General features: G+C 38.5%; 6 protein-coding genes and 4 non-coding genes across 12 annotated transcripts; 1 reads left to right on the forward strand and 9 right to left on the reverse strand.

Annotated features, from left to right (window-relative positions):
* Positions 1-47: 47 nt before the first annotated feature.
* Positions 48-1,072, reverse strand: LOC111807800 (uncharacterized). Its single transcript, XM_087129457.1, has 3 exons — positions 754-1,072; positions 556-664; positions 48-474 (listed from the first exon to the last, which is right to left on the reverse strand). The coding sequence occupies exons 1-3, from the start codon at positions 832-834 to the stop codon at positions 107-109; spliced, it is 558 nt and encodes a 185-aa protein (XP_086985583.1). The 5' UTR covers positions 835-1,072; the 3' UTR covers positions 48-106.
* An 814-nt stretch (positions 1,073-1,886) lies between these two features.
* On the reverse strand, positions 1,887-1,968 carry TRNAS-AGA (transfer RNA serine (anticodon AGA)). Its single transcript has one exon. It is a non-coding gene; the product is annotated as a tRNA-Ser (tRNA).
* Positions 1,969-2,073: 105 nt separating this feature from the next.
* On the reverse strand, positions 2,074-2,155 carry TRNAS-CGA (transfer RNA serine (anticodon CGA)). Its single transcript has one exon. It is a non-coding gene; the product is annotated as a tRNA-Ser (tRNA).
* Positions 2,156-2,244: 89 nt separating this feature from the next.
* On the reverse strand, positions 2,245-2,326 carry TRNAS-UGA (transfer RNA serine (anticodon UGA)). The gene has a single exon. It is a non-coding gene; the product is annotated as a tRNA-Ser (tRNA).
* A 106-nt stretch (positions 2,327-2,432) lies between these two features.
* On the reverse strand, positions 2,433-2,514 carry TRNAS-AGA (transfer RNA serine (anticodon AGA)). The gene has a single exon. It is a non-coding gene; the product is annotated as a tRNA-Ser (tRNA).
* A 1,612-nt stretch (positions 2,515-4,126) lies between these two features.
* On the forward strand, positions 4,127-5,864 carry LOC111807381 (cytochrome P450 89A2). The gene has a single exon (XM_023693087.2). The coding sequence runs from the start codon at positions 4,127-4,129 to the stop codon at positions 5,705-5,707; it is 1,581 nt and encodes a 526-aa protein (XP_023548855.1). The 3' UTR covers positions 5,708-5,864.
* A 546-nt stretch (positions 5,865-6,410) lies between these two features.
* On the reverse strand, positions 6,411-8,100 carry LOC111807544 (cytochrome P450 81Q32). The gene is made up of 2 exons (XM_023693309.2): positions 7,181-8,100; positions 6,411-7,106 (listed from the first exon to the last, which is right to left on the reverse strand). Exons 1-2 carry the CDS (start codon positions 8,063-8,065, stop codon positions 6,489-6,491), a joined length of 1,503 nt encoding a protein of 500 aa, XP_023549077.1. The 5' UTR covers positions 8,066-8,100; the 3' UTR covers positions 6,411-6,488.
* A 1,357-nt stretch (positions 8,101-9,457) lies between these two features.
* On the reverse strand, positions 9,458-14,563 carry LOC111807422 (cucurbitadienol synthase). 2 transcript variants are annotated; one of them, XM_087129141.1, is made up of 15 exons: positions 14,307-14,563; positions 14,177-14,208; positions 14,023-14,140; positions 13,843-13,932; positions 13,476-13,758; positions 13,234-13,400; positions 12,583-13,008; positions 12,381-12,503; positions 12,162-12,260; positions 11,328-11,384; positions 11,188-11,234; positions 10,954-11,097; positions 10,606-10,864; positions 9,865-9,948; positions 9,458-9,789 (listed from the first exon to the last, which is right to left on the reverse strand). In XM_087129141.1, the coding sequence occupies exons 1-15, from the start codon at positions 14,526-14,528 to the stop codon at positions 9,679-9,681; spliced, it is 2,262 nt and encodes a 753-aa protein (XP_086985267.1). In that variant the 5' UTR covers positions 14,529-14,563; the 3' UTR covers positions 9,458-9,678. The 2 variants fall into 2 exon arrangements, with proteins under 2 accessions (XP_086985267.1, XP_023548912.2); XM_023693144.2 differs by having other exon boundaries at positions 14,023-14,208.
* A 1,873-nt stretch (positions 14,564-16,436) lies between these two features.
* On the reverse strand, positions 16,437-22,741 carry LOC111806540 (HhH-GPD base excision DNA repair family protein). Of its 2 annotated transcripts, none has more exons than XM_023691900.2 (7): positions 21,222-22,741; positions 21,088-21,147; positions 19,282-19,401; positions 19,052-19,149; positions 18,416-18,954; positions 17,803-17,909; positions 16,437-16,716 (listed from the first exon to the last, which is right to left on the reverse strand). In XM_023691900.2, the coding sequence occupies exons 1-7, from the start codon at positions 21,579-21,581 to the stop codon at positions 16,606-16,608; spliced, it is 1,395 nt and encodes a 464-aa protein (XP_023547668.2). In that variant the 5' UTR covers positions 21,582-22,741; the 3' UTR covers positions 16,437-16,605. The 2 variants fall into 2 exon arrangements, with proteins under 2 accessions (XP_023547668.2, XP_086985292.1); XM_087129166.1 differs by having other exon boundaries at positions 21,088-21,158; positions 21,222-21,403.
* Positions 22,742-23,536: 795 nt separating this feature from the next.
* Positions 23,537-25,809, reverse strand: LOC111806968 (eukaryotic peptide chain release factor subunit 1-3). Its single transcript, XM_023692523.2, has 3 exons — positions 25,529-25,809; positions 23,901-25,305; positions 23,537-23,810 (listed from the first exon to the last, which is right to left on the reverse strand). Exon 2 carries the CDS (start codon positions 25,285-25,287, stop codon positions 23,977-23,979), a length of 1,311 nt encoding a protein of 436 aa, XP_023548291.1. The 5' UTR covers positions 25,288-25,305; positions 25,529-25,809; the 3' UTR covers positions 23,537-23,810; positions 23,901-23,976.
* Between the last annotated feature and the right edge of the window lie 1,043 nt (positions 25,810-26,852).

Raw genomic sequence — 26,852 nt, forward strand, 5'->3', positions numbered from 1 at the left:
TAGCTATAAGAAGGTTAATTAAATTAGATTGGATTAAAATTGTTTGATACAATAATTACACGAATTATTGAATTGAATGATTAAATATGTCAAAATGGTTTGAATTCTAAGGTGTCTGACACATGGTGGTTTCCAGGGATACAGATATGGATTCCGTTCCAGTGTTGGGACCAGGATCCGAATGCGAGGACTTGTATGTATCCGCAGCATGGGGCTTGGATCTGCTCGTTTTCTTCCGCCGCCCGTGTCTTGGGATGTCTGGGAGGCTTGAGTTGGGCGACTCATTCTGCTCCTCCCCTCCTCGGCTGCTTTGTTTTTTGTCGGAGCTCTCCTTTGACTTGGAAGACCGTCTTGCTTTGTGTCTCTCTGATCTTTCTTGGTTGGTCGGAGACTCACTTGACGACCGGTGTTTTGATGATTTAGGCCGCACGTCCGGCGAGCTGTTTGAACCCTTTTCTCCACTTTCGCTCTCATCTAAACCGTTTTATAAATTCGTAAGATCAAATAGACACCAATTTTCAAACCCTAAAATAATATCGTAAGTGTTTAGCTTACCTTCACCGGCCTGTTTCGTAGAATCGTTGTCTTTGTCTTTGGTGTTTGCACGCGTAGGACGATTAAAAGGAGCAGATGTGATCGATGGTGCCGTACTAAATTCATTCATCTGAAAAAATTAGCCACCATGGGATTATTAAATCGTCAATTTAATCATAACTTGATGCAATTTTGGAGTGAAATAAATAAAAATGTTACCCAGCTTGGATTGTTGGCAGAAGGACCATCCCAGCCAATATGGGCAACATGCTTGACATCTGTTGGAAGCCCAATTTGCATTTCAGCTTCTTTCTCGTTCTCTGTAAACCCAAAATCTCAAATATAAACTCAATTTTGATGCACTTTTGATACGAATAAAAAGCAATAAAATGTTTGAACTTGCCAAATATATGTCTGAGGCCCTTTAGAAGGCCCTTCACTTTGCCGTTTGACATGAAGAATAGGTATGATTTAGAGGGTGTGAAGTGCCTGGGAGGACTCGATGAAGGCTGAATGGGTTTATGAACAAGAACAAGAACAAGAACAAGAAAACCGAGTTGGATGAAGAAATGTTGTTCAAGGAAAAGAAAAGGCAAGCATGTTGATGCTGTTCGTGGTCTGGTTCTTCTTGTTTTGTTGAGGAAAAACATGGAAAAAATGGTTTTGAAAAGGTTTGGATTGGCCAACTATATGTCTATTCCAGAGAAGCTTATCGATAATTTGAGCTGCATGTCCCATTATTGATTCCTTCTTTTTACGTCCACCAATCCAAATTTTAGGCATACAAATGTTTTATAATTTTAACCTTTTTAACTTCTATTATTAGCTTAAAGTTTGACACCTTTTCTACTCACCATTACAGCCTGTGTTAGCTGCAACTCTTACCTTCTCATCCAAAAACAACAATTTCTTCTAAATTGGTTCCTAAAAGTTTTAATAATTCTAAAAAGTTTGCTTGATGTACTATAAAACTCTAAACCCTAATTTTAGGTCCAAAGAAAAAAAAAAATCAAGTCGTGAGCGGCAGGATTTAAATGGCAAAACCCACGTGATTTCTAGTCATGCCCGATAACCACTCCAGCATGCCTACAAGATGGGAGTTGGGCTATCACAAGGCCTTGCGTCGAGAGAAAGTTTGCTGATGTAATACAAAACTCGGAGAAAGTTTGTTGATGTAATACAAAATTCTAAACCCTAATTTTAGGTCCAAGAAAAAAAATATCAAGTCATGAGCAGCTTGCGCGGGCAAAGCCCACATGATTTCGAGTCACGCCCACAGTCAATAGAAAGTTTGTTGATGTAATACAAAACTCTAAACCCTAATTTTAGGTCAAAAGAAAAAAAAATCAAGTCGTGAGCGGCAGGATTCGAACCTGCACGGGCAAAGCCCACATGATTTCTAATCATGCCCGATAATCACTCTGGTACGCCCACAAGATACAAGTTGAGCTATCACAAGATCTTACGTTGGGAGAAAGTTTGCTGATGTAATACAAAACTATAAACCCTAATTTTAGGTCCAAAGAAAAAAAAAGAAATCGTGAGCGGCAGGATTCGAACCTGCGCGGGCAAAGCCCACATGATTTCGAGTCATGCCCGATAACCACTCCGGCACACCCACAAGATGTGAGTTGAGCTATCACAAGACCTTGCGCTGATGTAATACAGAACTCTAAACCCTAATTTTAGGTCCAAAGAAAAAAATGAAATTGTGAGCAGTAGGATTTGAACCTATGCGGGCAAAGCCCACATGATTTCAAGTCATGCTCGATAACCACTCCGGCACGCCCACAAGATGTGAATTGAGCTATCACAAGACCTTACGTCAGGAGAAAGTTTGCTGATGTAATACAAAACTCTAAACCCTAATTTTAGGTCAAGAGAAAAAAAAATCAAGTCGTGAGCGGCAGGATTTAAACCTGCGCGGGCAAAGCCCACATGATTTCTAGTCATGCCCGATAACCACTCCAGCACGCCCACAAGATGCAAGTTGAGCTATCACAAGATCTTGCGTCGGGAGAAAGTTTGCTGATGTAATGCAAAACTCTAAACCCTAATTTTAGGTCGGAGAAAAAAAAAATCAAGTCATGAGCAGCAGGATTCGAACCTACACGGACAAAGCCCACATGATTTCAAGTCATGCCCAATAACCACTCTAACACGCCCACAAGATGCAAGTTGAGCTATCACAAGATCTTGCATCAGTAGAAAGTTTGCTGATGTAATACAAAACTCTAAACAGGATTCAAATCTGCGCAGGCAAAGCTTACATGATTTCTAGTCATGCCCAATAACCACTTCGACATGCTCACAAGATATGAGTTGAGCTTTCACAAGGCCTTGCGAAAGTTTCTTCAGCCATTTGAGCTTTGCTTTTGGATAAGCTTACTTTTGCCCTAATTTTAAGTCGAAGAAAAAAAATTTAAATCATGAACGGCAGAATTCAAATATGTGAGCTTGCATGCCACAACATGTGTGTTCGAGCTATCACAACGAACGTATTACATTTAGGAAGAAAAGACAGCTTTAAATGGAATTTTCTTGATATTCAAACTCTCATTATTTTTACATGAAATAAAAATTACTATATTAAAGTTAAACTGTGTACTCATTTTATGATTCTTCATTTAATAGTATATTAGTTAAACTATAATTTGAATACTAAATATAATTTTAGCACAATGAAAAAATGAAACTAAAATTAATTTTCTATGCTAGCTAATTAAGTGATATTATGTTATTTACAACATAAGAATTGGCGTCCCATAATTTCTTGTATTTGTTCCCACATCATATAACAATAAAATTAATTTAGGAATCATATAATTATTAATCTTTAGAAATTAATTCCGCAGTAGCACAATTGGAAATTTCATCTTTAGAAATTCCAGGTTCGACTCCTGGCTGCGGAAGTTTTATTTTTATTAAATAGATGTTAACAATATTCATTAAATTTAGTAATTTTTTATTTATTCATTTTTCTCTTATTTTTCTACTTATTTAAAAAAAATTACACGATAATTTTGTCTTCGATTTTGATGGGATTTTAGAAGGAAAATAATTTTAGTTAAATAGTTACAAATCAAATTTATTTAATTAAAAAAAAAAAAAAAAAAAGAAGCATAAATGGCAGATTTTTATATTTTTTTTAATTATAACCTTTTTGATGGATGAATATTAAAAGGAATTCTTGCAATAATATTAGATTATAAGTAAGTAATAGTAAATCTTGGAAGCTAAGTCGTTTCACGTGTATCACGTGTTTCAACAATCCTTACACATAACACACCATCACGTGAATCATGCTAAAGCAAGGGATGATGTATTCTTTCCAATAATTGTTAATCCAAATAATATATATATATATATATATATATATATATATATATATATATATATATATATATATATATATATTGTTATTTTTCTAAATTGTTATTTTCTATTACATGGTTTAAGACTAAATTGCTATTTAATAAAAGATTAGGGACTAAAGCAAAAAGTATTTGTTTTTTTTAACTAGCTTCCTACTCCTCTCAATACAAGTGTTATAAAATGGAAGTAGAGGCGTAATGAGCAGAAGAGCATAGTCATGGATAGTTGGGTGACAGCACTTGGCGCCCTCGCCATCGGCGCAGTCTTCCATTTTGTGTTGAGTCGTATCTTGTGGCGCAAACAAAAGCTCCCTCCTGGTCCGCTTGCCTTGCCGCTTATTGGCAACCCCATATGGCTCTTCAAGCCACTTTCCGAGCTGGAAGCCACCCTCCGCCATTACCATTCCAAATACGGTCCAGTAATCACCCTCCACTTCGGTAACACTCCTTCCATTTTCATCGCCAGCCACACTGCCGCTCACCAGGCCTTGGTTCAAAACGGCGCTGTCTTCGCAGACCGCTTCCCTATCATGGAGACTGTCAAAATCATCACTAGCAACCAACACAACATCAGCACCTCCTTCTACGGCCCCACCTGGCGCATCCTCCGCCGCAATCTCACCTCCGAGCTCCTCCATCCATCTCGCTTGAAGGCTCACTCCGCTTCTCGCAAATGGGTCTTGGATGATCTCCTCCATCGCCTCATCCAACATTCCCACCCCACCTCCCCTGCCCAATCCCCTGTTCCTGTAACAGTCGTGGACCATCTTCGCCACGCCATGTTTAGCCTGGCTGCCGCTATGTGTTTTGGGGAGAAATTCGACGCCAAATTAATCAATGAAATACAAGAATCTCAACGTGGGGTTTTGTTGAACATCGGTAAATTCAATGATCTTAACTTCTGGCCTGCAAATTTGGGGAAAATTTTGTTCCGGAAGCGTTGGGAAGAGATTCGTCAGCTACGTAAGCGGCAAGACAATCTGCTACTTCCATTGATCAATGCAAGAAAGAAGATAGTCAAAGAGAAGGGCGGATCAGGTGCTGGGAATAAGAACCCGATTCCGTACGTTGATACTCTGTTTGATTTAGAAATTGCAGAGAACAACGACGAGAAGAGGAAGAGAAAATTGGTGGAAGATGAACTGATAACTTTATGCACAGAGTTCATCGACGCCATCACGGACACTACGGTGGTGTCATTGCAATGGATAATGGCGAATTTGGTGAAATACCCAGAAATTCAAGAGAAGCTGTTCAAGGAAATGAAAGAAGTGATGGGAGAGAGTGGGAAGGAGGAGATAGAAGAGGAGGATTTGCAGAAGATGACATATCTGAAAGCCGTAGTGCTTGAAGGGCTACGGCGGCACCCGCCGGGGCATCTGCTGCTGCCTCATACAGTGACAGAGGACAGTGTTGTGGAGGGCGGATACAGGGTGCCAAAAGGAACGTCGGTGAACTTTATGGTTGCGGACATGGGTTGGGACCCGAAGGTGTGGGCGGATCCGATGGCGTTCAAGCCGGAGAGATTCTTGACGGATAGGTCGGAGGGTGGGGTTGAGGTGGAAGTTGATATCACAGGGAGTAAGGAAATAAAGATGATGCCGTTCGGGGCTGGGAGGAGGTTCTGCCCGGGATTCGCTTTGGGGTTGCTGCATTTGGAGTATTTCGTTGGGAATTTGGTGTGGAACTTCAAGTGGACGGCTGCCGGAGATGTTGATCTGTCTGAGAAGCTGGAATCTGCTGTCACCATGAAACAACCGCTGCTCTCCTACTTGTCGCCGAGGGCGGTTTCTAGTTAGCTTCATATACGTTTGGAAGATATGCATCTTGTGTCTATGATGTCGTACTATTTCGTCCACGTCCACGTCCTCTGTTTTATTCTTGTAAGATCTAGACCGACTTAATTTCAAATAATTATGTATTAGTTTGATTGGTCCAAATTAATCTTTTAATTAATGCTTTGTGTTCAAAATTTATGGACAAATCAAAATCTAAATTAAACTCTAATATCAAAGGTATGGATATTAGAGTCTTTCTATTAAACTTGTAAGTTGAACTTTACCCCTAAACCAAGTGGAACAGAGATGGAAGCACATCTAAACCAGCCAAAACTGTATTGAACTAATCCAAACAAGGCTAAATCATTCCAAAAGTTATTGTCTGATCTAAACTACAACAAACAGAAATAAGCCAATTAAAAATGGGTTGTATTGGTCAAACCAACCAGGAGCATTGTTGAACTAAACCAAAATCAATCGAACTAACCCAGAAGTCGTCAAAATCGATTTTCTTAAGTGCAAACTAATTGGATTGTGTGGGTTTGTTTGAATCATATCGACAACTCACTTGAGAGGAAATACCAGTGGCTAGTAAATATTTAAAATTTAGAATAAATCAAAGAAAAAAATGTAAAATTTATGTTAATGAATGGTTGATTGCTTCAAACATAAATACTTTAGAACATATCAAAATCTCGATTTATTCTCGACATCAAAGTGCAGCTGACATAAAAAAAAAAAAAAAAAAAAAAAAAAAAAAAAAAAAAAAAAAAAACCTAAAGGGCATTCCTAGGTAGAGGTATCAATGAAATGCAAGGTTTTTGATGATGGGGCGAGCTCTACATAAGGCCTCCAATGGCTCAACTTTATACATAGAGATCCCTTGGCTTTCAGTCATGTCCAATTCCTCGTCACTCACCCTCTTCCACTCAAAGCTCTGAATCAGCGACCCCAAAGCCAAGCCCACCACACGGTTCGCCATGCCCATCCCAGGACAAGCCCTCCTCCCCAGTCCAAACGGCAAGAATTTGTAAGCGTTGCCAGCCACTCCCCCGCTCTCAAACCTCTCGGGTTTAAACCTTGTCGGGTCCTCCCAAACTTCGGGATCCCTTTGCACCGCCCACGCATTCACCAACAAGGTAGTGCCAGCAGGAATATGGTATCCCCCCAGAGAACAACTCTCGGATGAAAAATGTGGCGCCAAGAGTGGAGCTGCTGGGTACAAGCGCAGTGTCTCAGAGATCACGTTTTGGAGGTATGGCAGATTGGGGATGTCTTCTTCTTCCAGTAACCGATCTTGCCCAATCTGTGCGTCAACTTCAGCCCTGGCCTTGTTCAATGCCTCTGGATGGTTGAGCAGATTGGACATTGCCCATTCTATCGTCACAGACGATGTTTCCGTCGCTGCTGTTAAAATTGTCTGCAAATTCAACAAATCAAAACATGTTCTTGAGAAACAGAGTACTATCAGTTTAACGGTGAGAATTTACTTACAACGATGAGGCCTTTGATAATTTCATCTGAGTAATACTCGGGCTGAGACTCCTGCAAACAGAGCAGATGGCTAATCATGGTATCTAGCTTTTTCCCTTCATTTTGATATCTCCGGTGTTCATCCACCAAATTCTGCAGCAACGAATCAATGGCTCTGCCCAGACTCTTCATCCTTTTGGGGTATTGCCGATCAACCCACTTCAGGAACGGTAAGAAATCACCAGGGTACGACCCCAATCGAAACGACGTCTCCATAATTTGTCGGAACTCTTTCGCCTCTTCCAATTCCGTCACTTCATCGCCGTAATACCGTTTTCCGGCCACCATTCTCATAATTATGTTGAAAGTCAGCTCCGAAAACAGGGTTTTCAATTTCACTTTCCCAAAATCATGCCTCGAAAATTGATACAATTTGCGGAGTAAAATATTGACTTCTTCCTTCCGGATACCGGCCGACATGTTGAGGCGGATCGACGACAAGATTTCTGTGGAGCTCAAGCGCCTTAGATTGCGCCAGTGATCGCCGTACGGGGCAGCCCCCATCGTGGTGTTGCCGTAGCTGAGGTACATGCCGGAAACGAATTGAGGGCGGTTAGCGAAAACGATGTCGTTTGTGGTGAAGCATTCTTCGACGGCTGGTGCCGATGATACAACGACGGCGAGACGGGAGCCGAGGCGGAGAGTGAAAATTGGGCCGTGTTTTTGGGCGAGGGACTGTAAAGTTCTGTGGACTGGGTGCTTGAGGAGATGAAGATGACCCAGGATGGGCAGAGCCCAGGGAGTCGGCGGGAGATTTTTGGCTCTGTTTTTTCTTCTCTGCAACAAAAAAATGGAACCCACAGCCAAGAAAGTAATCAGCGCTGCAACATAGCTGCTGGTTTCCATGGATGCTCACTTAATTGTGGCTGACATGGGTTCCTGCTCCAACAACTCTATATAACAACAACGTAGATAATTAATTAGCAGTAACTTCTTTTTTTCTATAATTAATTTAGAATACACCATTTAATAATAATAATAATAATAATTAGCTTTTAAAAAATATCCTTAATTTTTTTTTTAAATTAAAGAAATACTCAATAACCATTCATTTTAGATGGAAAAAAAAATAGCCTAATAATAATAATAGCGTCCTTGAAGCGGGTGGTTTGGCATGCATCACGTGTTGCGGAAATTTTTACAAGCTGATGTCATTTTAAAACGAAGGTAAAATAAATAATGAAAAATAAAAAGAAATAAAAGAAAGGTTCATATGGAAACGAACAATTGACGCATGATAAGGAAGAATGGACGGCTGTGATTTAATTCTCAGTAGTATATTATATTTAATTAACATTCGCAGGCACACAGAATAAGATCTGCTTTATTTTGGCATCGTGATTCACGTTTTCTTATGCTACCCTTAAAAAAAGAATTAACCTAAATATTTCAAAAACTTCTAATGTAGAAGAAATGAACCTAGGTCTGCTTTAGTTCGTTACTCGAAATGCTAATCAACTCAACTTAATCTTTATAGTACGGGTTGAGTTGGTCCGAGTTGTCGAATTGAATGTATACCCCTACTTTTAAGTAAAAATACATTTGACTAAAAGAACATTGACATTTCATCTATTGTTCTATTGGTTTTTCTAAGAAATTTTAAAATATTTATGATAGGTCAACCATAATATATATGTATTTTTTAAATAAAAAATCGAGTTTGAATAGCTTTTCTATGACAAAAAAAAATAGTCTTTAAATATATTTTTTATTTTTATTTTTATTAAAAAAACACTCGAGTACTTAACTATCAAAATATTAGAATTAATTCCCGAAGTTAATTTTCATTTAATATCTAAATTTCAAAATATTACATTTTCCTCTTAATTTTGAGTTTTATTTTCATCTCGTTATTAGATTATAAGATTTATACTTTTATTCTTTTTAAATACATACTTTTGGTATTTAATTTTCACTAATTTTTGTAAAAATTAACTTAAAATTTAATTCAAAGATTAGTAAAAATTCCGAGGTAAAATACAAAATATTAAAATGTAAGGAAAAGAAGACTAAACTTTTTACCAAAATTCCTTAAAAAATTTACTAAGGGTCTATCAATCCTACTTTTTACCACCAAATTCTCAATTCACTTTTTACCGCCAAATGCTCAATTCAATTTAGAATTTTCTCAAAGTTTTTCATCATAGTATGATTTACTCTGGTAAGCAAATAACATAGCTTCAAAGTTATCAAATACAATACAATCACGAGCATAATTTAACTAATTAAAAGTTTATACACATTGATATTATCAAAGATGAACACAACCCGAGTGGTGTTGGGCGTTGAAAGCCATGTAATTGGCTGAACTAATACACACAAGATGAGCTCTTTGGTTGGCAAAACAATAGTTTGCTTATTATATATAGATGATGGCGATGATATAAGATGAAGAAAGGATGTGATACATTATATTATACATCAACTAAGAGGTAGAATAATGTTGAAGCAGGGGCACATCATTCAGTAAGAACCCGATGGCAATACTCTCCAAGCGCCCAAATGGGGAAGATGTTTCGGTATGCAGCATATGTGATCATGCAGTTCTTATTGAACACTCCCATGATCTCCTGTGATATAATGTTGGAAGTTTAAGTATCTGTGAGGAAGTTGATGAAAATGGATATGTGCAGGACAGGACTTACCTGTTGCACGAAATCGCCATTCTCCAGTTGAGAATTCATTACCAACCTTGCTCCACGGTGCAATGGTGCTGGGTCTCTCTCACCCTGTGTCAAAACCACTTTGACCCATTATGTATTGTTGTGAGCTTCACAATTTTTAAAACGTGTTTGTCATGGAGAGGTTTCCATTCCTTATAGAAATGCATTGTTCTCCTCTCCAACCTAGGTGGGATCTCACAATCCACCCCCCTTGGGGACATACCGCTCAGTGCTGGCTCTGATATCATTTGCAACCGCCCAAGTGCACCGTCACCAGATATTGTCCGTTTTAGCCCATTACATGTCGTCGTCAGCCTCACGGTTTTTAAAATGGGTCTGTTAGAGAGAGGTTTACACACAATTATAAGGAATGTTTTGTCCCTCTCCAACCGATGTGGGATCTCACAATCCACCTCCCTTGGGAGCCCAACGTTCTTGCTGACACACCACTCAGTGCCTGACTCTGATATTATTTGTAACAGTCCAAGCGTACCACTAACAGATATTGTCCACTTTGTCCCATTGCGTATCGTCGTTAGTCTCATGGTTTTTAAAACGCATCTAGTAGGGAGAAGTTTTCACACTCTTTTAATGAATGTTTCGTTCTCCTCTCCAACCAATGTAAGATCTCACAGTACATATTGGACTATGAGTCATATTTTCAAGTGGGTTGGATTAACCCGACCAAAAATCAATAAGTATATGATCGTTAATAGATTTTACCTGGCCGGCTTCAATGAGAGCCATTAAAACCCAGGCAGTGTTAACCAAGTGTGGCTTGTTTCCCTCAAGATTGGTGTACACCTTATTCTGACATGAAAGGTAACTCTCCCCCCATCCACCGCCGGGCAGCTCTTTAGATAGCAGAAACTCACAAGCCTTGCGGATGGCAAGGCAGCTATTATATGTTCTTCCTGCAGCCACCAATCCCTTGATGCCAAACCACCCCGCATACGTGAAACAAACCCCCCAACACCCATACCTGCAGCCATTGATATGTGTCCATATTAGCTATATATACCTTGACCACGTTTGTCAGTGCCAAAGCAACATGTAGCTAAGAAAACAAACCAAGAGCCATCCGCCCTTTGCATTTTCTCAAGGAAGTTGGCTGCCTTGCCAATAGCTGTGTCAATCTCTTTGGTCCTATGGCCTGGATGTAGCTTCTTAAATAACGTCAGTGCTTCCATTGTTGCTGCGGTGCACTCCACATACCTGCACAAGCGTGATATCAAACGTCACAAACCCGACAACCAAACCCGACGACTAAAGTGTAAAAAGTACTCTAACGATCCGCACACTTACGGATAGTCGATGACAATGTCTCCGAATGTTTCTGCTGGGTTGATCAACTGATGAAACACGAATTATCAAGAACAGTGAAATGACATTAGACGGGTTCGGTCCACAATGCATCAAGGTATTGTTTTGAGATTAATTGTTACCTCCAACCAAGGGTATGATCTCGTCAACTCGTATGATGCAAATCCACCGTTATCATTCTACACCATGCATATATTTCAAATTAGTAATGCATGAATATGACATGGAGAGCTTTCTACACCCTTATAAGAAATGTTTCGATCCCCTCTCTAATCAACATAGGATCTCACAATCCACCCGCTTCAGGGCCTAGCGTCCTCGCTGGCACACCGCCAGATGTCTAACTTTGATACCATTTGTAACAGCCTAAGCCCACCGCTAGCAGAGATATTGTCCTCTTTGAGTCTACCCTTTCAGGCTTCCTCTCAAGGTTTTTAAAACGCGTATGCAATGGAGAGATTTTCACACCCTTCTAACGAATGTTTCGTTCCCCCTCCAATTAATGTGGAATATCACAATCCACCCCCTTTAGGGGCCAGCGTCCTTGACCAGATGTCTAACTCTGATACCATTTATAACAACTTAAGTCTATCGCTAGCAGATATTGTCCTAACCCTTTCAAGCTTCCCCTCAAGGTTTTTAAAATGCGTCTGTAAGGAGAGGTTTTCACACTTTTACAAGGAATGTTTCGTTCCCCTCTCCCATTAATGTGGGATCTCACAATCCACCCCCTTTAGGGTCTCAGCGTCCTCGCTGGCACAGCTAGATGTCTAACTCTGATACCATTTGTAACAACTTAAGTCTACTGCTAGTAGATATCGTTTCTTTGGGCTTCCCCTCAGAATTTTTAAAATGGGTCTGTAAGGGAGAGACTTTCACATTCTTGTAACGAATGTTTCGTTCTCCTCTCCAATTAATATGGGATCTCAGACTGAATTATGTGCCAGTAAACTTACTTGCAAAGAAAGGAGAACATTAACAGCATCACAAAGGCGATTCTTTTCTAATGGCTCCCCAACCATTGTGGATGGAAGTTTGGATAACATCAAAGAAGCCTGCAATAGGCCAAGTGCATGAGTCACTTGTTAAACTTTGCTTAAACGTTAAAGTTTTGATACGACTCAATTTACTGTAACTCATCAGCTCAAGCTTTTGAATCACGTCGTGTTTTATACCTTCAATCCCTCAGCCGTGCAGTCAGAGATGAGCCATCCATGATCTCGAGTCGAAAATGGCCAAGCACCTTTATGAATATGACGGAACCAAACATTAGGATCCCCAGGACAGTCCTCCTGGATCTGAAACAAACCAATACGCCATTATGATCATAAACAACGTAGAAATTTGCATGATAACAATAATTTGCACACACAAAACCTGAGAATCCTTAACAAAGTCATGTGCTTTTCTTAAAGTTGGGGCATAGCTGTCTACAAGTTTGGTAGCTACAATGGCTTGGATGGAGAAAGCAGTGTCCCACAACTGGCTGCCATTGTAACCCTGCATTCTCATGCCATCTTCAGCAACCCAGAGATAGTCATGGACGCGTTGAAGGTGAAGTTTGAAGGCGTCTGAGTAGGGATCTTCAACCCAACAACAAAGCATGTTGAGTACCTTGTTGACTGGGCCAAGACATATATAGCGACTATTTTCATCTTCATAGTGAATATGTTTCATTGCAGTTTGTAAAGCCTTTTCCCTCAGGCGTTTCCCAGGCCAACGAGTGAACAATGGCTCATATACATGGTAGATAGATCCCCATAGTATGTCTTGCATCTTGGGATGTGGATAGTATAGATCCTCCTGCATGCCAACCATCAAATTATGTGACTAACAACCATGCTCGTAACAAATTATTCAACCAGACTACTATAATTTTGGCTCACATCGATTTTAAAATTTATCTACTCTAGCTAACGTTTTGACATATTTCGATCGTGGGCCCGATCCAAGTGAGTCATACAGAATGTAATCATTTTTTTTTTCTTTTTGATTGAAGTAAGAAATGGAGTATGGTGGGTATGTAACCTTTGCACATGTATTGCGGGATTTATTCCAGTCTATTTCATGATAAGGAACCGTGTAGAGCTCTTGTCTTAGAGAAAGAACTTTGGGAGTGATTGGCCCAACAAATCTCCTCCCATATAAGTAAGACATGGGAAGATAAACCATTCGACAATGGCACCACATTCTTCCTGGACATCACGTAAAATCCAGTTAGTTTTATGCAATCAAAGGGAATCAAGAATAAGGCATCAAATCATGCAGACCTGGGTGAAATGGTAGGCTGTAAGGGAGAAGCCAAAACTCAGGCGGAAGAGGGTTGTTGCCACTCCATTCGTACACTCCAAGCACGGACAGCCACAATTTTCCCCACGAAGTGATCGCAGTGGCGCCGCCGCGCTCCAAGATCCAAGCACGTGCTTTTGTCATTGCACCATCGTCACCGCCATCGGCGTCTTCTCCAAGCAGCCTTAGTGCAACATAATTGAGTGCCGAACCAAACATGGTGCTTGTGCCCTCAATATGTAGACCCCACCCTCCATCTTCATTCTGCATGCACTTCCCACGTATCAGTGCCAATTACTATATAATTTGTATTTAATTTGTATTTAATTTGTATTGAAAGTGACGTGCCTGGTGATTGTAAATATATCTGCACATCTCTACGCGGTGGTGCTTCGACAAAACTGAATTCAACACGCCTGTGACATAAAGGGCAATCACCTGTTCGCATCGCATAATTTTTTTGTATTTAGTTTCCAAATAATTCAAAATTTATATACACGTGGCAAGACAAGGACACGTGGCACCTACGAGACCCGGAAGTAAAAACATGGGCCCTCCAAGATCCGAGGCCCAATTCCCATCGCTTGTCTGCACGGCTGAGTAGAAACTTAGTGCCCTCTCTAACGTACTCTTCACCGCCTCTTTCCCCACCTCCTCCCCTTCTTTCACTTTCACCGCTCCACCTTTTCCGCCCTTCGCTATTTCCTTTTCATACTGTACACGTAAGCTTTACACGTGTTATTTTCTTTTTTTTTATTCTTTGATTATAATCCAAACGTAACGTACGTAGACAATATCATACGATTGCGAACCTGAATAGCGAGGAAGAGATCGGAAGACTGCTTCCGGTGGAAACGATTGCGATGGAAGTGGTTGCGAGCATTCTGAATTCGTAGTAACTGGTGAGGAGTGACGGCGGCGGCGTCGGCGGCACAGAACTCCCAAACTTGGCGGCCCAAGTGATTGCTTACGCTCTTCACCCATTTCTCATCCTTCTCCCCAACGCTCTCTGCTCCCACCTTCAGCCTCCACATATTATCTACCTTACTCTTCCCACACCAACGACGCGTTATATATATATATATATATATATATATATATATATATATATATATATATATATATATAAATATTTTTACGTTATAAATTTGATTAATTTGAATTTCAGCTCTCCTATGCAATGTGGTTGGAAGGAGGAATTTTTTTTTTATTGTTATTTTTATATTATATTAAATTAGTATGTTTAGTAATTTTAAAAAATTGAATATTAAAATAAAATTGCATGAAGAATTAAAAACAATTCTTATTTAAAAGAGAGAAAAGCAAAGCTTTCAGCCCATCACCCCAATTCTCATGATTCACGTGTTGTCTTGTACAAGTCAACAGAATTGAACGTAGATTTCCATGACTTTTTATTTTATTGTAAAAAGTAAATAGTGGTTGTGGCTCTTTTTACAAAATTTAACCTTTATTTTAACCATTATATCAAAATTGTTAATTTTTAAAGTTTTACTAAAAGTAAATTTAGACCTTAAAGGTTAAAAAAATAAATCATAAATTAAACTATAAAAAGTCGAGTTGACCTAATCATAAATTCATTGGAATGACTTTATTATTAGGTCAACTCTATAGATTAATCTACTCTATTTAAGTGAATAGGTTGAGTTGGGTTGAGCTACTAGAACTGTACCTTTAAGTTCATCTTGGATAGACTTTTGGACTACTGACATGTTGATGAGGAGATACTCGAGATTAGTACCTCAATGCCCTCGTCTCGGATTCTTAACTCTATTAGTGTAATCTTAAATAATATATTGTTGACATACAAAACAATCATGTTTAATAAATATCTAAAGAATTATAGTATACTAATAATATTATGTGTTTTGTCCCGATAATGTTATTGATATTGGTTGTAATAACTAGACACAAGGTTCGATTATTTTCGATAAATTGGACATTTTGGTTTAATCAATGTTTACGAAAACCAAACTTAAATAATTGAATCGATTGATTTTGTAGCTAAATGGACATTGGGTTCAGTTTTATGTTTGAAAAAATTGAGGTCATTAGTTTAATTCTTAATGGAAATCAAAATCGAATAAAACTAATTAATTTGCTCCTTTAATTGAATCTTCTCGATCTTCGGTTGTTGAGAAGATTAATATTTCATATAATTCATCTAAAAAATTTAGTAACCTACCAATTTTTAGACTAAACATTGATTTAAAGACATAAGTAATATATCTGATCGGTATGATACACATAGATATTTAAAAAAAAATAAAAATTACTTAAATGTTTCGTGTAAAAATATAAATGAAAATTTAACTATGCTCATGGTTTGGCGTGTATCATGTGTAGCGGATGTAGATACAGATGATTCCAAAATATATGTTGTTTGTGGAGCAACAAATCATTCATTATTCACACATATATATATATATATATATATAGATGATAACTTAAATGATTATATATACAAAATATTATATACAACAAATAATTTCTTATCCATCATTAAAATTTTATTAATATCTTAATATCTGTACTAATTTTTCAATTTAATATATACAAAATTTTCAAAATATAAGAAGTAAGAGGTTAAAAATATATATATAGATGATAACCTAAATGATTATTTACCGACTAACCCAATCATTTATTCATTTTTTTCAAATATTTTGAAAAAAATTATATTTATTTTTAATGTAAGATTAGTTTTCATATATTTATTTAGAATAATGTGTGCAATTTGATTCCTCCTCCCATTATTGATCCAGAGATACGTAATGGGCAGAAGGGCCGCACTCCAAATCTAATACCGTTGAAATATCTATCCAAATAAATCCAAATCCAATAGTCTTTAGACCTCAATTTGATTTTTCCCTTACCATCGTGATTCACGTTTTTTCTTTTATCCCTTTACAAATATTTAACAATTCTCTTTAAATTTTTAATTTTATATACGAGTCACCCAACAAAAAAATAATTTTTTTTAGTCATACTATCATTGGTTCACTAAACCAACAAAACACCGATGGTTCAGTCGGTTCGACCCCGATAGTTTACTATTTTTCTAATGGATATATTAGCTTACTTTGATTAAGGTCAACAGCTCCTGCAGCTCAAGTTTGTTGAAGTAGCTCTCTGTTTTTTTGTGGCTACTGCACGGCTGGGAGATATCTTCTCTGCCTCAAATTTCTCCACCATGGCATACACCTATCAAAAAGATGTCAGATTATTAATCATCTTGACCTCTTGAGTATAATCATGCTTAGTAACACTAATTCTATATAAATACAGTGAGAAAACGAAACGTACATCGACCTCCCTCGATGTCCTGATCATACATAATTACATACTCATTATGATATCATGGACTGTAAAAGGATACTGTGTTTGTGAATTTTGACGTCCATCGAACTTGGATTACAAATATCAAATCTCTATGCAATCCATAAATAAATATGCATGCACGAGGGCGTTCAAAGAGAGTGATCATGTGATCAGAGAAGTCCCTGTTTACTGATTCTCAATGTCACTTAATCCAACGTATATATGATTTTGAATCTCAAGTGTTGTTAATGTTCATACCAGTCATCATCGAGACTATATGAGTATTGACTTGTTTGTTCGAACGAATACTAAATGTGAGATCTCACATTGGTTGGAGAGGAGAACGAAGCATTCCTTGTAAGGGTGTGAAAATCTCTCCCTAGTAGACGCGTTTTTAAACTTTGAGGGGAAACCCTTGAAGGGAAAGCCTAAACAGGACAATATCTGCTAACGGTGGGCCTTGAGCTATTACAAATGGTATCAGAGCCAGTCACCAAACTGTGCAAGGCACTAGTCGGAGTAAGGCTAGACCCTTTCCATAGTAGACAAATTTTAAAACCGTGAGGCTGACGATGATACGTAACATGCCAAAGTGGGCAATATCTGCTAGTGGTGGGCTTGAGCTGTTACAAATGATATTAGAGCCAGACACCGAGTGGTGTGCCATCGGGGACACTAGCCCGTAAGGGAGGTGGATTGTGAGATCTCATATCGGTTGAAGGGGAGCGAAGAATTTCTTATAAGGGCGTGGAAACCTCTCTCTAGTAGAGGCGTCTTAAAACCTTAAAGGAAAGTCCTTAAAGGAAAACCTAAAAATGACAATATTTGCTAGCCGTGAGTTTGGGTGTTACACTAAATGTCTGCAATCATGATCTAGAAAGAGTTTTCTTTCAAGTTTAACGATGAAATAGAACCTTCAAGTTAAATATTTCACAAGGAGAAGTCATCTAAAGCACCATCTTTGCTTACCTTCCTCACACTGGACGTCAACCCCATGCTCGACATAACCTTGTTGTCCACACATTTCCATGATATAGATTTCTTCTCCTGTTTCCGAAACAACTTGCTACCTTCACCTTCAAGAACACATACAAACAGATTAAGCAAATTAATTGAAATGAAAATAAATAACACACGTCTATTAGGGAGAGGTTTTCACACCCTTATAAGAAATGTTTCGTTCCCCTCTCCAACCGATATGGGATCTCACAATCCACTCCCCTTAGAGCCCAACGTCCCCATTGGCACTCTGCCCAATGTCTGCCTCTGATACCATTTGTAACAATTCAAGCCCACCGCTACTAGATATTGTTCTCTTTTAGGCTTTCCCTCAAGGTTTTAACACACGTCTACTAGGAAGAGGTTTCCACACCCTTATAAGGAATGTTTCGTTCCCCTTTTCAACCGACGTGGGATGTCACACAAAAGAACATAAAAGGACAACTATAGCAACATCAAAATGTTTGAGAGCCTATAAGATAAGTAAATCTCATATAGGTTAAGTTTTATAGCAAGTTTCTAGTCACAGAGTTCATGGCATACTCAATGCACAGATAGGCAAGAAAGGAGAAGTAACTCAAACCTTTTAAACGTAACACCAAGTGTTCAACATATATCTTGAGACGGATGTGCGAGAAAACATGGATAAAATCTCCAACATCTTCTCTAATAACGATATCAAAATTCTTTTTTGGTTCAAGTCCAAAGGATTTACTCAAGAGGCTGTTAATGGATTCTCTCCTTGTACTTGAATCAGCTTCTCCCTTCAACAAGACAGATGGGAACTCCCATAGGCCAGCAAGCAAGCCTTCATCAGGCCTCTTTACAAGAAGAAATCTACTGGATTGCTTCAACTCAGATGAGCCCTGATTTTCCAATATCTCAACCACACAAACAGCAGAGTAATCATGTCTTTGTTTGGTTTTTATACCCTTAGCGGGATAATCTGTGACAAGAACTGAACTATCATCCTTTGAGATTGAAAGGGCCTCACAGTGATCAAACACCGGGCATGTTGAGCAGCTTGGGCTTGTTGGTGTGCATAAAGTTGCACCAAGTTCCATGAGTGCCTGATTGAAGTCCCCAGGCCTGGAAGGATCAACTAATTGAGCAGCTGCCTTCCTAACTCATCCACCCCCCACCCCAAAAAAAACAATGAGAACAATTAGGATACAAAGATTCTATAAAAGCCTTTAGAACAACTAGAAAGTATGCTCACCAAACTTGCTTAACCAACTTTGAGTCTTTCGGATTTCCTGAAATAGCCTTTAATCGAGCGATTACCCGAATCACATTACCATCAACCACAGGCACCACCTGCTCAGGAAACATATTTAGAAGTGCTTTGTAACGGCCCAAACCCACCGCTAGCAGATATTGTCCTCTTTAGACTTTCCTTCAAAGTTTTAAAACGAGTCAGAGAAAAAAATAGGTGAGAAAAACACTCACTTCATCAAATGCTATGGAGGCAATAGCGCCTGCTGTATACTCTCCAATTCCAGGAATTTTTCGAAGGGCAGAAACCGTTCTAGGAAATTCGCCACCTTCTTTGACTATCAACTTTGCACCCTAACAACAAAATTAGAAAGGGTAATTCAAAATGTCATAGCAATGATTAATATCCAGAGATGTTAATATATATATATATATATATATATATATATATATATATATATATTTTCATTTCAGTTCTTTTTGTACTTTATTTTGTAATATTTTGATAAGTAACATGTAGTCAATTTACTAAAGAATATACAAGTAGAAAAGAAAACCCACTAGCATGTATGCATATGGTGTGCATTACAGTCCGAAGTGGAACGCCTATGTGCCTCGACATTACTCTGCACTCCTACAACATGGGTATGTTGCTTACTTATTGCTTCTAAGAGTGAAGACTATCCCTACAGACCAATACGGGACCTTTCAGCATGCTTTGTTATCACTCACATGCATCTTAGGAAAATTCTGAGGAGGTCACCTGACATAGAACTGCTCTAAGAAAAGCATGCTTAACTTCGGAGTTCCTATGATTGAGCCACCAAAAAGAAAAAGAAGGTGCACCTTGTTGGTATAGGTAGTAACTTTCAATTCTTTTAAACCGATTTTAACCATGCTATCCTCAGGATCACTCTCATTCTAATGTGGTCCAGTTTCAATCATGTACAGGATCGCTCTCATTTGGATGTGTCTACCGTGTCCACAAACACCATGTCAACATATTCACCTTCTTCAAATTTCAAGATTTCAGCAGCTCCCTCTAAATGTTTTAGCAAAGATTTGACAGAGTACCATCCTGAAGACTCCAAATTCCAGCTTCTACAATCTTCCTCTCTAGATAGAACTTTTCCACGTGATAATTCTAGAAAGCTGCAATATCCAGTTAAATCCTCATCTTTTAAACACTTTTTAATACAAACTTTCAAGTTTCGATGATCTTAGTAACTGTCTCAGACATGTCACTGACTCACTGCTAACATATCTTTATGATATCAAAGTTCATACTCCAATAACTGATTTGCAATCCAAGGAACCTTCCAAAAAGAGATTGGAAATAAAATTAGGAGAAGTACTTCTCACTTCCAGAATGTTCCACCAAGGGATTCTACAAAATTCCATCCTTCTCACATATCTCAATAAATGTGAGATTCTCTTATCACCATGGCCTACCCAAGAGAAAAAAGTGCCTCATGGTCTTTTCAAATTCCTTATCGACACAGGCAAAGCAAAAGGAGACATATAATAAATCAGCACACTTGATAAAAGAGTAAATCTCCCTCCATCAAGGGAGTCTTATAAAGCCTAGAATCATGAAGCCTTAGGAAACAAGAGCGAGCATGGGGTTTTCTGAGTATGTCTTTGAGGAAGGAGCTTATAGGGTGTAAGGGAGTTTGAGAAGCTTGTTGGGAGGGAGACCACAAGTTAGGTTGTTATTTCAATACCCTGAATACTTATCCTCATTTTCTTTCTTAAGGTTGTTAAATCGATTAGAAAATTGATTGGTTGGTTGGCATGTGACACAATCAATCTTATTTGTTAACATGGCATACACAAGCTAAGGGAGTTTCAAAAGCTTCCCACCTCTCCTACCTCTGTCGTGAGAAAGATTCAAAACAAAAAGCTGCCCTCTTAACAAACGAAGCTAATATTTAAAAGTAAATGCCAACCTAAGCCATGTCCAAGGAAATTGGAAGGAGTAATCGTGGTGGCAGATATTAAGAGACCAAAAATTCCATTAGTGCAGCGAGTAAAGATTACCTCTAGGAGAAAACGAGCTCGTCTATAGTATCCCAAGCCTGCCCACATTTCATTCACCTCCTGCCAGAGATCTAAACTGCTTACTGAGAGTAAAGAAGACAATATTGTAGCTCAAACTAAATCATAAAACCAACCTCGAGAGAAGCACGAGAGAGATGTTGAACGGTGGGCCATCTATGCATCCAACGCTTGTAATATTCAACGACGGTCTGAACTCTCGTCTGCTGCAGCATTATTTCTGATACCCACACACCATAACCCCGTGTTTCAGGCTGCCCTTTGTCCAACCTCCTCCAAGGAAGGTCCCTATGGCTAAGGTCGTACCAATCCAATAGCGATGACCTCATTGTCTGAACTTTATCTATGCTGAACATAATATCTTCAATGTCAGCGATTGGTTCCCTTTTGGACGGACTTCGGCCCCGGCGCTTTTCCCCCTTCGTTGGTTTCTTTTTCACATCCTCCTCGTTCTCGTTCTTTTCTCCGCCGCTCATGCTGTTACAACCCCTCCCACTACCCTGATGACTCTTCAATGATTACCCACGAGGTGAAAGTTGCCGGCCAAGGAGAGAAGAAGAGAAAAGAAACGAGTAGGGAAGATATGTGTAGCGATGTACGAGGACCCAGTCCATTATTAGTGTAGCTGGGTTAGAAAAGGTGAACACTGCGACCCCCTAACCTGATTTGGGCGGGAAATCCCAGTTTGACGAGATTAATACTCAATTAGTTTTCACTAACAAAATGAATAATGAATTAACCCAAATGCGAATTCAGTCTAATTTCTTAAGAAGTTTAGAACTTTAATACACAAGCCACATAGATGGAGAGACCCAAATGTGAATTCATTTGGGTCGTCTGAAAGTCCATTAAGGGGGTTGGTCCGGTCCGAAATGTGGACGTCTCGTGTTCCGATCCACGCAGCGCTGCTTGCTGTCGTTTGCCGTCGACGCCCTAAACCCTTAAACCCCGAAACCCCATCGTCGTCCAGTGAATTCAAGTCAGAAGAAGATGGTGAGACCCAGAGTGGATTTAATCTGGAAAAGCCCTCATTTCTTCAATGCCATGAAGGAGCGAGAACTGGACCTGCGAGGTTGTCTATCTTTTCTCAATTCTTTACTTTTTTCACTCTCTTGGGCATGCATTTCTTAACTCATTTCTTCTCGTTTACCTTACTCTGATGTATCCATAACTTGGCCATACCATTTCTCCTCTTGGGTTAGTTTTGTTGTAGTCTGAAATTTGAATTATGTTCTTCCCCGCCTGTAAGCTGCATACATCTTTATCTGCTGGCAACGTACTTAAGACTTCTTTCTACATGAATGATAGATCTGAGATCTTAGGCTATAGATTGTATGTCATTCACAAGTTGAAGTCATTGCGGAGCAGATTATAGGTATTAAGGTATCTACATTCTATAATTACCGTATGAAGTGAAGTTAAATTTAGTAATATAGTATTTTATAAACAAAGTAAATCAAATAATCTATTTTAGGGGGTTCTAAGATTTCAATGCTTAATTAATGGGAACATTCCTAATATATTGGTTTATTATGTCAATTGTTTCCTATTATTACGTTGTGTGATCAATTAACCAAAGTCTTCATGTTACAGGCGGCCATTAAACTCTAGAGGTTGCGAGATTAGAACAGTTGTGCTTCTGTTAAAAAAATAGAAATGGTTCTATGGGAATCATAAATGTTAAAAAAAAATTCTTCTTTGTTGGCGTTCAGTGCGATCAGTTGCCTCAGTTGCCTGCAAATTTGAATCTTTTCAAAGATAATACCTCAAAAGATATAGATGAGAAGACAATGTCTAATAGTAGAGACAAAAAGATGATATCCAAAGATTTAAAAGAACAATCAAAGGATGAATTTACAGCCATTCGAGATTTTATCTCGAAGTTAGTTCTTGTTTTTGTAATGCAAGTAGATTGCTGTTTTATAAGCTAACGAAGTTTTCTTCCATTGCCATTCATTCATCAATGCTGTCCTTCTCGAAACCTTTTGAGAAGATTTCAAAAAGATTTAAAAAAAAAAGGTGTGCAAATTTGAAACACTTCCATAAGATATAAATACTCTTTAAAACATTTTAAATACACTTTTACGAGGGTACTCCAAATCACCCATATGCACTTCTAAAGTCACACCAAACTGTCACACTTGGACTGTTATTTATAAGCACTTCCAAAAGTAAATAACTTTGGTAAAAGCACTTCATCAAAACAAATCATCACCCGACATGGGCAAAGGTTCAAAACCACATCCATGCGTCAAACTAAAACAAACCTATCCATAAGCACTTCCTAAAGGTATACCTAACACACTTGGGCAAAGTATAATAACGCTTTAAATGCATCTTTAAAAAAGTAGCCTAGTTCCTGATGCCGTTTCCTATTAATTCCAAACACATTGTTTTTAGAGATCCAAAAACCATACCCAGCAAAACAACCTTAAAACACTGTAACATGCATATGAATTCAAATCCAACTGACATGGTTTATCAGCAACGATAAATAGTCAAAACGACACAAACTCAAGAATTTAAGGTCATACGGCATTGAATATTATTGTAATACTTGAAATATTTTTGTAACTGAGTATCTGCTGTAGGAAGCAACCATTCCACGAGAACAAGGGCAGAGCACTGTGGCTATAGATTGGAGCACGCATCCTTGAAGATCTATCAGATAGGCGCCAAATCACGATATCAAAAGGACATAACCCCTACGAGTACAAAAGGTAGATTATTGAGCATGTAACCATAAGACAAAGTTCATTATATAAAGCCTTCACAAAGTTCAATCCAAAACTAACCTCCGAGAACCCTGGGCGCTGGTGCAAGCTCTTTATCCCCCATCTGCACCAGCAACGAGGAGTGATTGATTGATTGCTATTCAGAATCACCATACTCTTCCCCATCGGATAGTTCATCAAACGATCTTATGTCAAGCTGGTAACGAAGAATTCCTCCAATACCACCAAAACCTCTGCAGAATTGTGATCCTTCCTGTGATTTGTTCGTAACGAATTCCAGGGTACAACCAAACTTCTTGTACTCGTTTGCAAACCATTCCAGCAAGGCCATTTTTTCTTGAACCTCCAATTCAGCAGCAGTGATGGGGTCACGGAAGTTGCTCTGATTGGCTTCCTGTTCCTTATTCAAGTGCTTTATAATAACCTCACCAGTGGAAACATTCTTTAATACGTACCTATTGATATCCAAATTTTCCCAAACAATGAGTATCTCAACAGCACCCATCTCCAGAGCTTTCAGTGTGTCGTCAACACCAAAAACATATTTCCCCGTGTCCTGGCTAATCTCTTCAAAGTATTTTCCAATCAAACGCTTCTCCTGTATAAATTTTACATTAGACAAGATCTCGGACGACAATTCAATAGCCTGATTAAATCCATTTTCCCCTCCGTAAGAGACATCAACCACATTAAGTATTTTAGCCTGAAGACGAGGATCAAACATGTCGGATTGGCTGAGCTCTGTTTTGAAGTCGGCTGATCCAGCCAGTATCAATCCTGCAACATTGGGTTGACTAGTGGCCGGATTAATATAGAACTGGGTTGCAAGCTCTGCTGTTTTCCTGACATAGTTGTGCCGTTTCTCCATCCGAAGACGGGCAAACCTAAGTGCTGACTGACCTCCTCTTCCATGTTTCTTAGGAAGGTCGACGCTAAATTTGTGAAGGACTTCACGTGTGTTACCACTCAATGTCCCAAAAAGTGTTCCATTACCATCCATGACAATGAAGCCAAACTTGTCATCAGATTCTAGAAGTTCATTCAGGGCCTCCGTATGGAACTTGTTGTCGCAGAGATAGAGAGAAGCATTTATAGGTCTGAAAGGCTCAAAATCAATTGTAACTTTCTTTTCTTTTCCATCTTCAGTCACGATTGTTCCAGTATATAGCACAAGCCCATTTGGAGGAACCTTGTTATACAACTTGAGTCTCTGCTGAGCAGACGTGATGGCGCCCAAAACAGATTGGCGATTTACCCTACTCTTAATGTTCGAAGCAGTTCCAAATTCATCACCAAGCATCTTAGTAACACGAGATATTTGATCGCGCGGAGGCATGATGAGAGAGATCATGCTAGTCCCATTGCCTCTTGCAGCTTCAAGTGCTTTAATCAACTTCTTAATTTTCCATATTTCAATGTTCTTATCAGTTTCATGACCATCAGCCATCGTAATAAAATGAGAATACTGTGGAAAAGGGAAAAGAAAAATACATGAGGGAATGCATTGAATCAAGAAAATCCATCGTTTCCATGAGTGGTTAAGCAGGGAAAGGTTATTGAATTAAATATAAAAGAGAAACAACAGAACAACAAAATGTTTTTCGAGCAGGTCTGGTGGAAGTTTTCATATGATTTCCAACAACACAAGAATTTATGATAAAACTTAGGTGCTTTTGAAAGAGAGTTACCGGCGGGGATGGGTGCTCGAGAGAGAAAGAAGCCGCCGCGATGTGGGTTCGTGGGAGAGAGCTGCTGCCGGCCGCTAATACGGGGGATTATGCTCGTAAGAGATGCCGCTGGTAGTTGGAGACAGAGAGATCTCGGACCACCGGAAGAGATCTGAGAAGGATTGAAAACGAGAGCTGGGGAGTCGGGGAAGCAATCGGGGGACGGGGTCCGTAGACTCTGCTCGGGAGAGATGAGAGAGAGATCTAAGATTGAGAAATGGAAGAATGAATTAGGGAGATTTAGGGTTTCTTCAAAAGACAGGGTGGAAGTTGTTGGGCTGGGCTGGTTTTCTGTTTTTATTTTTTTTATTTTTTATAATATTTTAATTGCAATTTACCATAGCTTAATTTAAAAATAAAAAAAAAAAAAATTGATTGAAATATAAAGCCTCTTCATTTAATTTTAATTTTTAAAAATTTTATTCGCAATTAACAATATATAATTAACAGGGAATCCTGTTCATCTACGAACTTAGAGGGTATATTATATAGTTCTAGATTTTTCATATTTGAGAAATAATATTAAACTACAAATAAAACCACCAAATTATTATTAAATATTAAATAATTAGTTACAAGACTTTAAAAAAGAAATGTATTAAAAGTCAATTGATTTAAAATTTAACCCAAATGAAACTTTCTCTCTCTTAAATAATAAATTTAGCACAATCTAATCGGATCACTAATTTAAAATTTTATTTATAATAAAATAAACATTTAAAAGAACTATTTATTTATTTTCAAACCAAAAGAATAAATTAAGAGATTTTGAAGATCAAATATTTAAAATAATAAAAAAACTATAAAACCCTAACACGTAAAATTTCCATTTATTTAAATCTATCTCAATCCAAACCAAGCAAATTGAATACACAATCTTTGAATCAACAAAAACCATGAATTCAGAAACAGAATATCAGGCTAAATATGGGACGCCCTTAATGCATTGGCTTGAAAACCATTAAGAAAAAACGATTTGCATTGCTGAAATCCTGCTTTAAAACAATTTGTTGCTCTGTTCTGATAATATATAACTACATATCTAGTTACTCTTGATAACATATCCAAGCCCATGTCAGCCACAGAAAACAAATGGACCAACTTTTTCTACATCCATTCGCCATATCCAAAGAGCAACGCATGAAGGAAAACCAGAGCCGAAAACCAGAAGGATAAGGCCATCACAGGCAAAAAAAAATTGTATGACAATGCAAATATCATACAAATAGACAACCACTACACTACGTGATGAGCGCACTTGAAAAAAGGGGTTAAAAGCAGAGCA

This window comes from Cucurbita pepo, chromosome 12 (assembly GCF_057944985.1).
Source record: "Cucurbita pepo subsp. pepo isolate OVF chromosome 12, ASM5794498v1, whole genome shotgun sequence".
Classification (NCBI taxonomy): Eukaryota; Viridiplantae; Streptophyta; class Magnoliopsida; order Cucurbitales; family Cucurbitaceae; genus Cucurbita; species Cucurbita pepo.